Source organism: Egretta garzetta, unplaced genomic scaffold, assembly GCF_000687185.1.
Source record: "Egretta garzetta isolate BGI_Z169 unplaced genomic scaffold, ASM68718v1 scaffold59, whole genome shotgun sequence".
NCBI classification, from domain to species: Eukaryota; Metazoa; Chordata; class Aves; order Pelecaniformes; family Ardeidae; genus Egretta; species Egretta garzetta.
Genome location: NW_009267230.1, coordinates 2,133,637 through 2,147,972, shown reverse-complemented (window position 1 = coordinate 2,147,972; position 14,336 = coordinate 2,133,637). Strand labels below are relative to the sequence as shown.

General features: G+C 45.4%; 1 protein-coding gene across 1 annotated transcript in view; it reads left to right on the top strand.

The window, feature by feature from the left end:
• The window catches only part of CCBE1 (collagen and calcium binding EGF domains 1), a 158,588-nt gene that overhangs the window by 130,441 nt on the left and 13,811 nt on the right, over positions 1-14,336 (top strand). Inside the window, exons 2-4 of the mRNA XM_009647374.1 lie at positions 4,849-4,901; positions 10,550-10,684; positions 11,442-11,582. Of these exons, the coding sequence (XP_009645669.1) occupies positions 4,849-4,901; positions 10,550-10,684; positions 11,442-11,582 (329 nt within the window). The remainder of the gene's footprint in view (positions 1-4,848; positions 4,902-10,549; positions 10,685-11,441; positions 11,583-14,336) is intronic.

Sequence of the window (14,336 nt, the reverse complement as noted above, 5' to 3'; positions counted from 1 at the left end):
TTCTCAAAGACAGGGTGATCAAAAAGAAACACTGGGCAGGTACAATAAGGAGCCAGTCTAACAAAGACCCCTTTGTGCAATTAAACACCGCCATGCCATGGTCTTTGCTGACTCAGGTCTTCAAGATATGGCACAAGTTCTTCTGAGTTCATGTTATGACGTTGTCTGAAGAAATATGCTTAAATTTTATTTTTTCTATCTTACCACAATAGGAAATTGGTTTTTTGATTAAATACATTTGCTCGACTGTATTATCATTACTTTCTACCAGACCTGGGAGAACAGTGTTGATGCATCTAAACGTACCTAAAAAGTTAAGGGGCTCTTATGCCCCCTAAACGGTGACTCTTCTCGCATCCATGGGTCAGAAATGGCATGTTGGAGAGGAGGGATTTGAACTGCCTGACCACCTATGGAGCTGCTGCACCTCCCAGTGAAGCGACCTCAGGCACCAGCTGAGCTATAGAAACATAGAAACTGCCCTTGCGTGTGCTCCTAGCCCCAGTGAATGGGAGGTAAAGTGCCTCTGCTTTAATTACCCCTGTCTGGATGGAGCCATCCTGGAGGTGTACTGTCTGTCTGAACCCCAGCATTGTAGGGATAAAGGGTAATATTTTACCCTAAGAACTCACTTTCTGATGCAGCGTAGGGATTTCTGTGTCTGCTTTGCTCCTAGGAGGCAAATATTTCCTGGAGTAGACTCTTCTGTTTCTTCTTCTGACATCTTTAGCAAGAGTCTCCTTTACATACTATGAAACCAGTATAAAACTTTTCTTTTTCCCTTCCCTTCACATTTCCCCTTTGCCTTCCCTTTTTTCAATCATTAAATGGCCGTCAGGTATCTTTTTCAAGATAATTTTTGTGATAGAGTTTGAGAGTTGCCTCTTTGCTGAAGTTAACCAAAACCTCAGTAATGCATCAAGCAGCTCCGAGCCAGCCGTTGTCACAGCCCAAGCGTGGCCATGTTACTGCAGACAGGTTAATTATCACTTTAAGTGTTTATCCTGTTACTGTTTGCATTTCCAAAGCATTTCAGCTGCTGTGGAACCCTGAATTGCTCCCTTCCCTCTCGAACAGAAGTATTTTCTCTGTTCAGCATACCCCAGTCTCCCCGGCACCGCTGGCGGTCGCGGTGTCCCGGCGCAGAGCAGGAGGTGGGCTGGGGGCGATGGCAGCTCTACACCAGGTGGAAACAATTATGGGAAAAAAACATGGCCCGCACTGGATGAGTTACTGCTGATAGCTGCCAGATAAGCTAACTTAATAAAGCAGTGGCTTAATTAAGCCACATTCCTTGCATCTTGCCTTTCATCCTGCCTGTCTGGGGTGATGCTATCAAGCAGCTACCGCTTTGGAAGATGGGGCGGGGGGTGCTGTGCCGGTGCACCGCCGTGCGTCGAGCACAGGGGGGAGGTGCAGGCGATGGGACATGGGGTGCTCCTGGAAAGCTCAGCTCCGCTCTCTGTCTGCAAGGCAGTGGGCCACAAAAGCCTGCAACAAAGGCAGATCAGCTGCTTGCCTAGTCACGGATGTGTTTATTGGTATCAAAGGTTTGACCCTAAATCCCATCTTCTGACATTCAATGATCCTGGAGCATTCTCGACCTCCAGAGCAGAGGGGAGTAGCTCAGTATCTCCCTGCAGCTACCTGTCAGGAAAAAAGGGTGACTTTGCTTTGAGAGAGTCCCTATTGTTATGGATTTTCCTACAGGTAACACAAACACTAGACACTGCAGTGATCAAAATCGTGGTACACAAAACCTTCTACGAATTTGGGCTTGTGCATGTTCCTGAGTGACAACTGCATGAGAATCAGAAGTTGCTATATTTTTAATAAGCCGAAGCACCCTATTAAACGCTGTAACAGATAAGTCTGCCAGAAGTTTCTCCTTTTGGAAACCAGATTTAAAGTTAATGAATCAACTTAATTGCCCCATAGATCCAGATTTTAGTGGCTGAGCTTCTTACACAGCCGTGTATTAGTTTGTGTTTGATGCACGCTCACATGTACAGCTGCGTAGCAACTGCCTCGCTGAAAGTTATTCAGTAGCTAAAATTATCAGTGGGGACCCCCTCTTACCTCTCATTATGTGTAACGAGATTGCTGCTGTGCAACGTTGATTAGACATGTCAACCTGGAGCTGGATGTCTGAAAATGAGTATTGCTATTAAAATGCCTTTGCTAATGATCAACTCATGTGTCCATCATTTTGACAGATTTCTCTTTAAGACTCTGAAAAGCTAAAGCATGCAGGAATCCCAGGGTTGCAATGTAATGTTCGGAGAAACGGGTATTGTCGTATTGTATTTCCTCTGCATTAACCCTGAAGTAGCAGTTTCCCTGGCAAAATCACACTGCTGGCTGAAGCTTGCTGATGAGTAGGGGCCTGTGCTAATACAGAGATCTGAAATCTTGAACTGGGAATTGACTATCACGGGGAATTTGGTCTTGGAGTGTGATCCTGAAAGCAGGGCATCCCTCCTCTAAACCACTTCTTTAGGTGTGATTTAAAGCTTTCATGAAGTGGAAAAATCTTTGAGTATTTAGAGAAAACATTTCCAAATCTCCTTACCAGTTAACCCTGGGAAAATTCGAGAAAAATTGAAAGGGAGACTGAAAAGAAGGAAATGATTTCTCAAAAACATCTCATCCCCCTGTGGAACTCATTGCTGCAAGAAGCTGTTGAAGAGGCGGATTTCAGCAGGGGCTTGGACATCTGCCGGGGCAGCACGATTTTCTGGTTGTTTTAACTGGAGCAACCCCCGGTGAGGCTACACAAGGCTGTGCTTGCTTCAGGGTGCCAGGGCAGTATTTAAGGGCTGCATGTGGCGGGTTCTCAGTGTGTGACTGTGGGAGAGGGGTTTGATCAGGGCAAGTGGTTTGGCTATCAGGAGAGTCCAGGAAGGCAGATACAACTGCAAGAAGCTGGAAGAAAGCCAACAAGTCCAGCCAAAAGCTATTGCTGGCCAAGCTGAGACATGTAGACGAGGTGCTTAGGGACATGGTTTAGTGGTGGGATGGCAGGGTTAGGTTAACGGTTGGACTTGATGATCTTAAAGGTCTTTTCCAACCTGAATGATTCTATGATTCTATGAGAGGAGAGAGGCAGCTCCCGCAAGGTTTGCAGCAGGCGAGCCCTTACCCAGGGGTGGGCTGTGCTGGCTGAGGTTTGCATCTGCTGCCACAAGCCTGTCCAAGGGTGGGAGTCCTGAGGGTCCTCAGCCTGAAAATCATGTGGGAATTCCCAGGAAGAAGGGTAGAAATGATGAAAGCTGCTGCTCCCCCTTTCTGGTTAGCTCTGGCTGGCACAACCCCACAGGTCAGCATCTCACGGCAGGGATGCCCTCCTCTCCCCTCACATCTCCCAGCCATCCCTCAAGCCGGGCTGTATCTTCCGCTGAAGAGCAGCTACAAGCAAGCCTTTATCAGCCTCCCTTCTTCCGTAGACAGGAGGAGATGAATGTGCACTTGGAAAGCCATCGGCGTGGCTTGCAGCATATGAACAGCCTCCCCGATGCACCTTTGAACTCATTCCTCCTGCATTTGTTTGTCTTGCAGATAAAACTTCACAGCAGTGTTTGGAGAAAAGTCTAATGAGGGACCACTGTTTGCATAACAAAGCAAGGCTTCCTCTTCAGATGTTCAGCCTTCATTAAGCATAATTTATATTCCAGCTAATCTTTGGAAGAGGGTAAAATATGGAGCCAAAGTTTGTTTTTACATAGTTTGGAGTAACGCATTGTTTGTTTTAAGTGGTCAGTTGCAACTGATAGTTGATTTAAATTCAACATAATGATGATTTGTGATGGCTGCGTGTTGTCTAGGCGAGTGTTGTGTCATTGACTGCCATGGCTTTAGCACTCTTCTGCCTCAGTTACTGAATTAAAGGGTAAGATGAAATGGATGGTTTCCCAGTTTTGCAGATACTTCAGCATGTCCACAAGGCATGAAAAACTGTGAATTTGTGAAATACAGGGGTTTTTTTTTCCCCTCAGACTCATACAGACTTGATAAAACAGTGCACTTAACAGCAGTTTGCTTCTTTTGCAGCAGTCCTGGTAGCCACCACCCTGGGACCCTTCGAAGGCCACCAGGCCCCTGCAGCGAGTAGCTCTGAGGGTGATAAGGGACACAGCCGTTTGTAAAGGCTCCTCAGCACTGCTGGGAGTCCTGGTGACTTGATGTGGTTTGCTGCCTAGAAAGCAAAATAAGCAGATACAGCTAAACACCCAAATATCATTACAAGCCAGTGTGTAAAGCACTCAGGCTTTGTTCATACCACAGGTGCATTAAAAATACCTCATCCTATTGACTCTAAGTTGCAGTTTTGTCCCCCTGCCTGTATAAGATACCATCCTTTGCTCCGGTTGAAATACCCAATACATTTCACTTATCACCTTCCACGTTTATTAAAAGATGAGAAATGACTGATAACATTTATCTTGTGCGCACTCCTCTCTAAGACTTGCCCCTTTCTGCAAGTTTACATTGTAATGACAGATGTTTGAAAACACCCTTCACCGTATCATGAAAATTATGACCCAGGTTGTGTCTATGGACAGCACCAAGGTGTGCTGCATCCTTTCAACACAAGTGAGCAGGGTTTTCAGAAAGTAGTTGGGATGCTGAGTAGGTCAGCGTTGAGGTACCCAGCCCCAGGCTCCTGAGGTGGGTGGCCATGCTGTCATTTAAAATGCCTGATGTGAGATACCTCCAACTGCAAAGCTCAAGATCCTCACCTTGTTTGGTTCATCACATCCATGATCTATCCATGACTGTTTTTAAAGGCAGCACCAGCCTTCAGAGAATATATTTATTTATTCATTTCTTTATTTTATTGTTTTTCAGGAAAAAATGCTGTAAGGGTTATAAGTTTGTTCTTGGACAGTGCATCCCTGAAGGTATGTGATTTCACTGTTCTTACCCCTTGTATCCTTATGCATTTGTCTTTCCCCATTTGCCCCCCAGTGCTCCACACTGACAGTTTGGAAGAGCATCCAATATATCCAATATATTTGCAAGAGCATCCAATATAACCGCAGGCTCGTCCGTATCTCATGTGTCAGTGGGGGAACTGTTTCCAAGAAACTGTTGGGAAAATAAAAAGATCAGCGTCTTCCAAAAGTTTCACTTAGCATGCCAAGCCTTGATCCTCCCCTAAGTACACGTGGCTGCACAGATCTTGTACCATGACCTGCTGCAGAAGGATGCATTTTGCTCTTGGCTAGGTACATGGGGGCCCTCTCTGGACCCAGGAGCACACCTCTCTTGGCTGATGGCTTTCACCATGTACCCCTTGGATCTGGCACAGTCAATTTGGCTTGTAAGTGCACAGGGGGTGGGTGACTTGGTGAGTTAGCCCTGCCTTTAGTTACCCATTTCCCAAAGATGTCAGCAAGGGGAGAGCATCGCCAAACAGTATCTCTCTTCCACAGCCTCTCCTGGTCATGGTGACAGCTTCCTTGTCCCCACAGGCAGAGGGAGATCAGGAATTACTTGGAGTAGTTCATGCAGTAGTGAAAAGGGAATGATCCCCTCCTGGCAGAGGGGAGCTGCCCATGCATTTTGCAAAGGCAGTCCCAATGCTCAGAGGTTGCTGCAACACGATCTCATTTAGGAAGAGGCTGAGCTCTGCCTGCTGTAGCCTTGGGGAAGGCCTCTGTTGGGTCTACCCAGCCGATGGCTTCACTGAGCAGTAGCAATGTAACTTCTTCAGCTGGTCCCACCACTTTGCCCAATTCAGATGAAACTGGCTCTGAAGTTATAGGAGAAGAGGAACTATTAGGCAGAAGCAAACGGTCAGAGATGACAAGCCAATAAATCTTGTTTGCTTCAAAAATCAGGTTAAAAAGTTGGTTTATGGTAACACATCCTTCTATTTGATGGCATATGGAAAGCCTCGAGTTGACCTGAGAGTCTTCCCAGTTTGGGATGGTGATGTTTTGAAAGGAAAAGTGACAGATTAACATACTGGAAAGAGTCAGCTGGTTTTTGAGTTACAGTCTCCAGCCAACAGGAATTATAACCCAAATTCTGATCCTGCTTCTTCTTTTTTTTTTTTAAATTTCTATCTTCTTTTCTGCTGGCTGGAAACACTAGAACAGTGGTTGCAAAAAAAAAAGAAAAAAAAAGAAAAAAAAAGAAAAAAAAAGAAAAAAACCCCACATCTTCTTAAAACAGGAATTGTGCATTTGCTGCTTCCTTGTGAAGAGACGGCTCACAGTGCCAGCCCAAGCCCCAGGGAGCTGGGTAGGGTTTGGGTGAAATTGATGCTCACACAGAGTTCCTCGTCCCATGGATTTGCAGTGGGGTTTGTCTCGGTGTGTGTGGCCTGAGATGACAGCTCCAGTGTGAGACGGACACGTGGAGGAGGCGGTCGTGCCATACTGTGCAAGGTGGCTGTGTGCGTAGGAGCCAGAAGCCCTGAATCCTTTTGGGGTGGAAAGAAGCCAGGACTCCACAGTCTGGCCTCCAGCTTTCCTATGGGTTGTAACAATTTTATAAACTGGTTATTCGCTAAATATAATGGATACAGCAGGAAAAGTAATAGGAGCAAAAATAAAATGAGAGCCATGGCAATATATTATTTTAGGCTTCTAATTTTCATCTCTTGAGGTTTTAGGTGATTATGAAAGCAGCTTTTATTATGTACCCACTGACGTCGCTTAATCCTGTCTATTAACTGCATCTCAGTAACATGAGAGTTTCTGCCACTAATTGAATTTCCCTGCTGGCTGTGGCTTCTCTCCCTTTGTATCTCCATTCCCCCTTTTTCAGCTCGACCTATATTTTGCCTTGAACTTTAGAGGCCCCAGCAATTGCTGTAACATCTGAGACGATCTTGGGCCCTTGGTACAGGGACGAGAAACACGATTCAGTGAAGCACTCATTTCACTTTGTTGCAAGACATCACTTGGCTCTTCACACATTGTTTTGGCATAATCTTGACAGAGTAGCTGTATGAAACACATATCTCGACACAGGCACATAAATACATTACAGATGTGAGTTTATTAGAGCACATCTGCACCTTTTAATCCAGTACTGGCAAGCCAAAGCCATGAGAAGTAGTTCCAGCCCTGTCTTCTCCATGATTTAGCAGTGGCTGCAGGGAGAGGGATTGCGAGAGGGATAGACCCTGCCTTGTCCACCCCCTTACAGCTGCCTCGGGAAGACACTGATCTTCTTCTTGGACAGCTGTTATTTAAACAGACTCCAAAAGGGTCGTGTCTTTGTCCATGTCCATCTTTGTTTTCTGTCCTGTTATTTCTCGCCTGCCCTTGAAAAGCAACAGAAATCAGCGCAGTCCGGTATGAGTCTATGCCCCCAGGTTCTGCATTTCATTTGCTTTGGACTCATCTTCTCGCTCTGGCTTTCAGCTGCAGGAGCAGGGAGCCATGACCCTCAGGAAACATCAAGAGGAGTTTGCTTTGTGACTCTGGTTGCCCCCTTCCTGCATCACCTGACAGCAAAGCAGGTCAAAAAGGAGCTCCTCCACCCTTTTCTCCCAAATGATCCCCTCCTTCTTTGCTTTGGAGACTCACAGCTCCAACCAGGTCCTGTCTCGTGACATCACCAAGAGAAAAGCAGGGACAGATGTAGTCTGAAACAGCTTCTTTTGGAGAGCACCCTCCCTACCACTGGTTTGTTACTTGAGTTTCTCGGCTGTGGATTAACTGAGAGCAAAATACTCTACAACAGGCGAACACTAATCAGATCTGCTCTTTCCTCACAAATGCTATTTCAGAAATTTCCTTGGTACAACTTTGCATACTGCATTGTCATTCCCAGGTTCATCGAAATATACGTGTAGACATTTGCTATTCTGCATCAGTTTTTTGTATTTTCCTAAAGTCTGGAACAGCCTGATCTTTACCGTGTGGCTTTGATTCATCCTCAAACCACATTTCTCAGGCTGGGCTGGCAGACGAGGGGCGCGTGGGAGGGCGCATGCATCTGCAGTTCTGCAGGGCACGTAGAGGTGGTGCAGCAGCTTTTGCCCAATTTCATCCCAGTTGTGAGGACCGTCCCTGAGGGAGTGGTGCTGCCTGGGACCAAAGCCCTGGGGATGCACAGCTCCATGACGAGGGACCTGCCCAGAGTCTTTGTGTGATTTGGATTGACTGTGTGGGAACCACCAGCAGGGAGATTTCCAACTCCTGGACCCTTCCCTAGCTTTGTATGAAAGTAAGTGAAGCAATGGTCTTGATGGAGCTCTGCTAAAGTAGATGTCAAAAACGTATTTGAAGAGTAGCTACATGAAATATGACAAAAGAGGGAAGATTAAAAAGAGCTGGGGTTGTTTAGTCTAGGGAAAAGGAGGCTAAGGGGAGATGTGATAACAGTTTTTAGGTATGTGAAAACTTGCTGCAAGGGGGAAAGTAAACTGTTCTTCATGGCCAAGAAGAAGAGAACAAAAATAGTGGTCTTAAATGACTGTAAGGGCAGTTTGGATTAGATATGAGTAAAAAACTTTATCTGCAAGGATATTTAATCTTGGGAATAGAATGCATGGTGGTTGGGCATCTCCATCCCTCATTTCTAAGCACAGGTTAGATTAGTGTCTATTAGGAAAGGCTTACACATAGCTAATGCTGCTTGCAATGGAAGATGGTCCCTTCTAGCAGTGGTTTTTATGAATTTATTAGGGCACATCTATTCATGGAAGCACAGGGAGGACAGAGCTCATTTTGCCTCTGCTTTAAATAGGCTGAACGTGGCACAGGCCAAATCCCACATCTGGATTTGAGCATGCTGGCTAAAGAGCAGGCATGTTCACCTCAGTGCTGGGCATACTAGCCTGTTCTCCATCTGAGTGGAGAATGAAAATTTGAGCCGTGCCCAGGAAAAACACCACTAATGCTTTATATTTGGGACTATTTAGTAGCAGCGAATGTAATGGGAGTTTACAGCCCCAGCACCACCTAAAAAACCCAAACTAGCACCCAGGCTGACAGTGTTTGAAGACAAGGACCATGTTTTTCTTCCACACTTGTGTCAGGCTCTGCACTATTCAACCCAGATTCCTCCTGGGGGTCCTGGCACTGCCATTCCCTGCCACAGCACTGTGAGCAGACTTCAAGAGTTAAAATCAACTTAAATTTAATTCACATTTGTGAATTAAAAAGGAAATAATGGATACCTGCTATTCAAAAGGTGACAAGCACAAGGGAGGAAATGCTTGGCATGATTACAGTAGTATTTTTTGGTCTAAGGGGCTCTGCTGTGACATACAGCACCTTCTTAGGTCTCATTTGGTGCTTTTCTGTACCCTGGAACACTGTCACTTTTATCCCCAGTGCTACACGTATGCACTATGTACTCCATACAGCAAATGTGGTTTCACTTGCTTTACCATCTATTAGTTTATTTTAATTGCTTGGAAAAATCATCATACCCAGAGATGTCTGCTAGTCATTAGTGTGAGGCAATAATGAGTCTGGGGTTTAATTCTTTTATGCTGTCTATTTGGAAACTCAGTGCATTGCTGGGAACTTGGTTGAAACATCTAGGATTTGTTTAGATGTACTTGGTCTGGAGCAGGGACAGGGTATTTCTGCTGCAGCCCCCAGTACCCAATCACTGGAGGGCCACAGTGACAACCACATGGATGCTGTGTGAAGGATGATGTTCCTCTGAAATGATCACAGAAATTGCCACTTGCTTTGGCATAAAACCTGACCTTCAGCAGGGTTTAACTGAGCTGGTTTTGAGATTGGATGCTGCTTCAGCTCCTGTCTTCTCCTGGCAAATGTTCCCCATGGTGCTGCAAAGCCCCTGCACGCGTGGCCAGGGGCTGCCCATCTCCCCCAGCCCCTGCCACCAGCCTGATGCCAGGGGTCAAATCCAGCCCCTGGCAGGGCAGGGGTGCAGGTCAGACCCTGTTTTGCTCCAGTGTCCATTCCCTGGACTGCGGCTCTGCTGCTACATAGCAGTGAAATCAGAAACAGATTCACCCTCCTTCAGGTTTCAAACGGCAACTTCAGACAGTTTTCTGGGATTTCACTGACAAGCCCAGCCATATCTAATCTTCACATTGCTATTGTTAAGAGTGGTGATGTTTTTGTAACAATGTGTTCTTTGCTAGAAGGGTCATCTCTGGCTTTGAACAATTGTTGTGCAATTTTAATTAACTTTTCCTTATAATATACTTTCTGCCCAGAGACGGCAGTTAGCCTCACAGCATTTTTCTTAGGAAATGTTGCTATCAGTGCTTAAAAATTTGTGGAAGGAAACAGCAAAAAGCTTTTAGGTAATTTTAATATTTCTGTGAGAAGAATTCTTAAATTCTGCAAACTGTGAAAGTGCCCCATGCTTAAAATCCAACTTTAAGAAATAGTCTAACTACTGTAAAGCTGTAATTAGCAATTACAAATCTACTATAATTCTTCACTTATGTCTCACAAATGTTTTATTTCTAGGTTTCTTCAATCCTCAAAACCAATGTAACCTGACTGTATTACTTAGCAGAGAGGTGAAATATTTCCTGTCACAGTGTCATCCAGCTGCTGCCATTGCTATTTTCCTAACCACATTTTTCCCTCCCCAGACTATGACGTCTGTGCGGAAGCTCCTTGCGAACAGCAGTGCACAGATAACTTTGGGCGAGTCCTGTGCACTTGCTACCCTGGGTACCGCTACGATCGGGAGAGGCACAGGAACAGAGAGAAGCCTTACTGCCTGGGTGGGTAGAAGCGCGTGTTGAGCTCGTCTCTGCTTAATGATGTGTCCTGCTCCCTCCAGTCCTTTAGGAGTCAGTTTAGGTCTGAAACCTTTCTTATTCTCTTTACTGTTCCAAAATAAATGTGGTTTTTAACTATGTGAAGGATTGGTTCCCAGAATTAAGAGATCTAAGTCCCCCTGAAATTATTAGGAGGTAGCAGTACCTAAAACAAGACCTATGCACCCAAACACTTTGAAGTCTTTAGGCTGATGTAATTTTCCCTTTATTAATTCCTCCTGCAGGTTTTGAGTCATATCTGGGGTTTTGGCCTGAGACAAGAGACATGCTTTTAACAGTAACTTTGAAGCACTATAACCATGCCTAATTATGAAAATAAATCCTTGGGGCTTGATTCAGATGGCCAGTATCTAATTCAGAACTGATCACTTACATGTGGTCCTTGTGTGGCCAGTACCCCCTGATTCACAGCCCTCCATGGTTTGCTGTGCCAGGGAGCCCAAGATTTGTAGGACTGAGCTTTGCTTGGAAGATTTTCAATGCAAAGAGACGGTCACACGGTGCTCACCAATAAAATGCCAGGTGTGTTAATAATAACAGTGAAGTTTGCACAGAGCTCCAGCCCAAAGCACCAGCAGTTCTGCAATCACTCATTTATTTAACCGCAAAATCTCCCAATACCTTTAAGGGAAGTCTTTCATTGTATTTGAGGTCCAAAACCTCTGGATTCAGGACATTTTCAGCTCTTTCTCCTCTCCAGATATCGACGAGTGTGCCACGAGCAACGGGACGCTGTGCTCTCAGATCTGTGTCAACACCATGGGCAGCTACAGGTGCGAGTGCCACGAAGGCTATATCCGGGAGGAGGACGGCAAGACGTGCACCAAAGGAGATAAAGGTAGTGTGCTAGTGGGGGGTAAAGGCCCCAGGCCAAAGTGCTGTCTAAAAGGTTGATCCATCATAAAGAGTAATGGCTCCCTAAGCTACACTTGGGGCCGGGGGTCTGCAGCTGGGACGTAGGTGATGCCCCTGGAGACCCCGGGTTGTTCTCTGGGCACCCGAGCACCTGTGGAGCTGTCCTGCTGGTTATGGGCTATACACACACAGCTGTAAATCGGTCGTCACATCTATAAAGAAAGAGCACAAGTACATCGAAGAATGTGGAAGGCATCTTCCCCTGGGGAGGCAGAGCGGCTGATGGTGAGACTTGCCATTACAGCTTCAGTTAGACCATTTCTCCTTGATCCAACTGCTAAAGACCGTATTTTGCTCCCATACCAACCTGGGTTATAGCTAGTTTGCAGTCCAGAGCTCAGGAGACATAGGAAAAAAATTGTCAGATGCTGACCCTTATAAGCCTTCATTAATTTAATCTGTTAATTAAATTAATATCACTGAGTTTAATTTGCATCTACATGCCGACATCTGAGATGAGCAAATGGCCCTGGCTTGGGTGGTTTGTGCCTCTGGGCACTCAGAGGCTCGGAAAAGGTGTGCCTGGGAATTCCACACACCTTTCAAGCATTGCTTAAATCGGTTGCTAAATTATGTTGAGTAACACTGAACTCTCCTGGTCTGCAGTTAGTTTGTGTGTCTTGTGACTGCGGTTGGATTTTTTTCTTTTTTTTATGAAAGTAATGTGATGGGAATGGGGTAAAAGTGAGGGCTTGTTCTTGCTTTTCACTGTTGGTTTTGAAGTATATGTGTGTGCTGTGTATAACTGATTTTAAATTTTTTTTTACCTCATCCCAGTTATTAAATTACAGCATTTAGACTACTGCAGATTAAATACTGATATGGCAATTTAAAAAGAAAGTAGGAATAGAATAACCTGTGCTCTGGGGAAAAAAACCACAACTCTTTTGATAAATGGTGACTTACCATAGGTTCATCAATTAATGCCTGAATACATATACCACTGGGTGCTCCAAGTCCCGCTGGATGGCCAGAACAATTTATAATTTTGATTTTTCTCTGAAAATGTGTAACTGGAGCCTCTCCATTAACTTTAATTGTTTGTTGTAGTTTAAATTTTTTTTTCCTTATAAGCATGTGGCAGTCATAAAGGAAGGAGGTATAACCTATCTAATCCCTTTGCAAGTAGTTTTTTTAGTTAACTTTTCCTCCAGCTAGTTCAAATTTCCTGACAGGGTAATGCCCAAAGCATTCGGGATAACCAACCATTCAAAATATTCAAGGCTGTGGGCATAATGCTAATATTTGAAAAACACCAATTTTACACTGAAGGTACATGGCACATTAAAATGTTCCAGTAGTTCCAGTAGTTCATCTGGAATGAAATACCCACCATCTCTCAAAACATCCCCCAAATCAGCTGTGTGAAGCAGAGGTGGACACTTTCTGCTGCGTTACACTGCTGTCCTCCAAGTTAATGTTACTGATTGCCACATCTCTGGTGCAAATGAAAGAGGAGTTGGCCGTCACTATTTCACAGGGCTTGTGTCATTAACTCATCTCAAAGAAAATCAAGGTTTTCGGCAGCCTCGAGGAACTGGCTGTCGTGACACACCACCCTGTGGTCAGCTCCAGCCCTGCACCACCCTGGATTGCACCTCATCCACACTGGAATGAATTCCTAGTAAACAGATGATTTGCTTTTCATGGTAGCTGGAACACTTAAATTTGATTTCAAAATTTAGTGTGAGACACAGGAAAACACATGTATCCCTCTCCAGCTTTAACCATGTTGCATGTTTCCCAGGGGATTATTATTCACGTTTTCATCGCGCCATGCCTGAAGGCTGCAATCCAGGCACTTTTTTGGCTCTGTATGTGGGCTTGACTGAGAGCTTTGGGTTTGTGAGCGAGGCACAAGAATAGGGAGCATTTTTTCCCGCATCCACAGTCATGTTGCATTTGACGAGACAATACAGCTACCCACACCGAAGTAGGCAAATGAAACCATCTCAGCAGGCTGAGCCCAGATAATACAACACAGATGACCAACTCTACAGGCTCCATGCGAAGACCGCCCGCGGCACAGCTCCCCGCAGAGCTCTCCCCTGCCAGCATCTCCTTCTCTTCCAGCATCAGCAACACAAGAGTCTTAGAGCTCATGCAAAGGAAACACATTGCTCCACCGAGCAGATCTCTTATCGATAGGCACCGTGGGGCTCACCGGTGTCTCGCTGAGATAAAAGGACCCCCGTCAGGACAGCAACGTCACATGTGAGCTAAGCATCATGTTTTGGAAAACCTTCATAAAATAGGGCCCATTTAAGCCTTCTCCAAAATAATTTTAGTTTCCTGGTGTAGGTCTGTGCAATGAAAACAGGCTACGTAAGTGTCTTGCTCAGTGCTGGCCAAACTGACCCCAGTAGGTGACCTTTGTATCTGCACCACGCGTGGGTGGCTCCATCTAATTGCTTCCTGCCCCCTCTGGCCTGTCCTAGGTGGCTTCTGGCTTTATCCGTGCTTTATTCTGGCTTTATTCATAGTTTGGTCCTGATACAGGATTGGATGAGGGTAGAGCGAATGTTTGATGGATGACTCTTTCCTTGGGCAAATCATCACCTCTGTCTGGTATGAGTTAGGGGGATTCCACCTCTCTCCTGGGACATAGCTCATGCTTGCTTATGTGACGCCGTTGGACTTCTTCCTCTGACAAGTCAATCCAACTGGATTTGCAGAAATC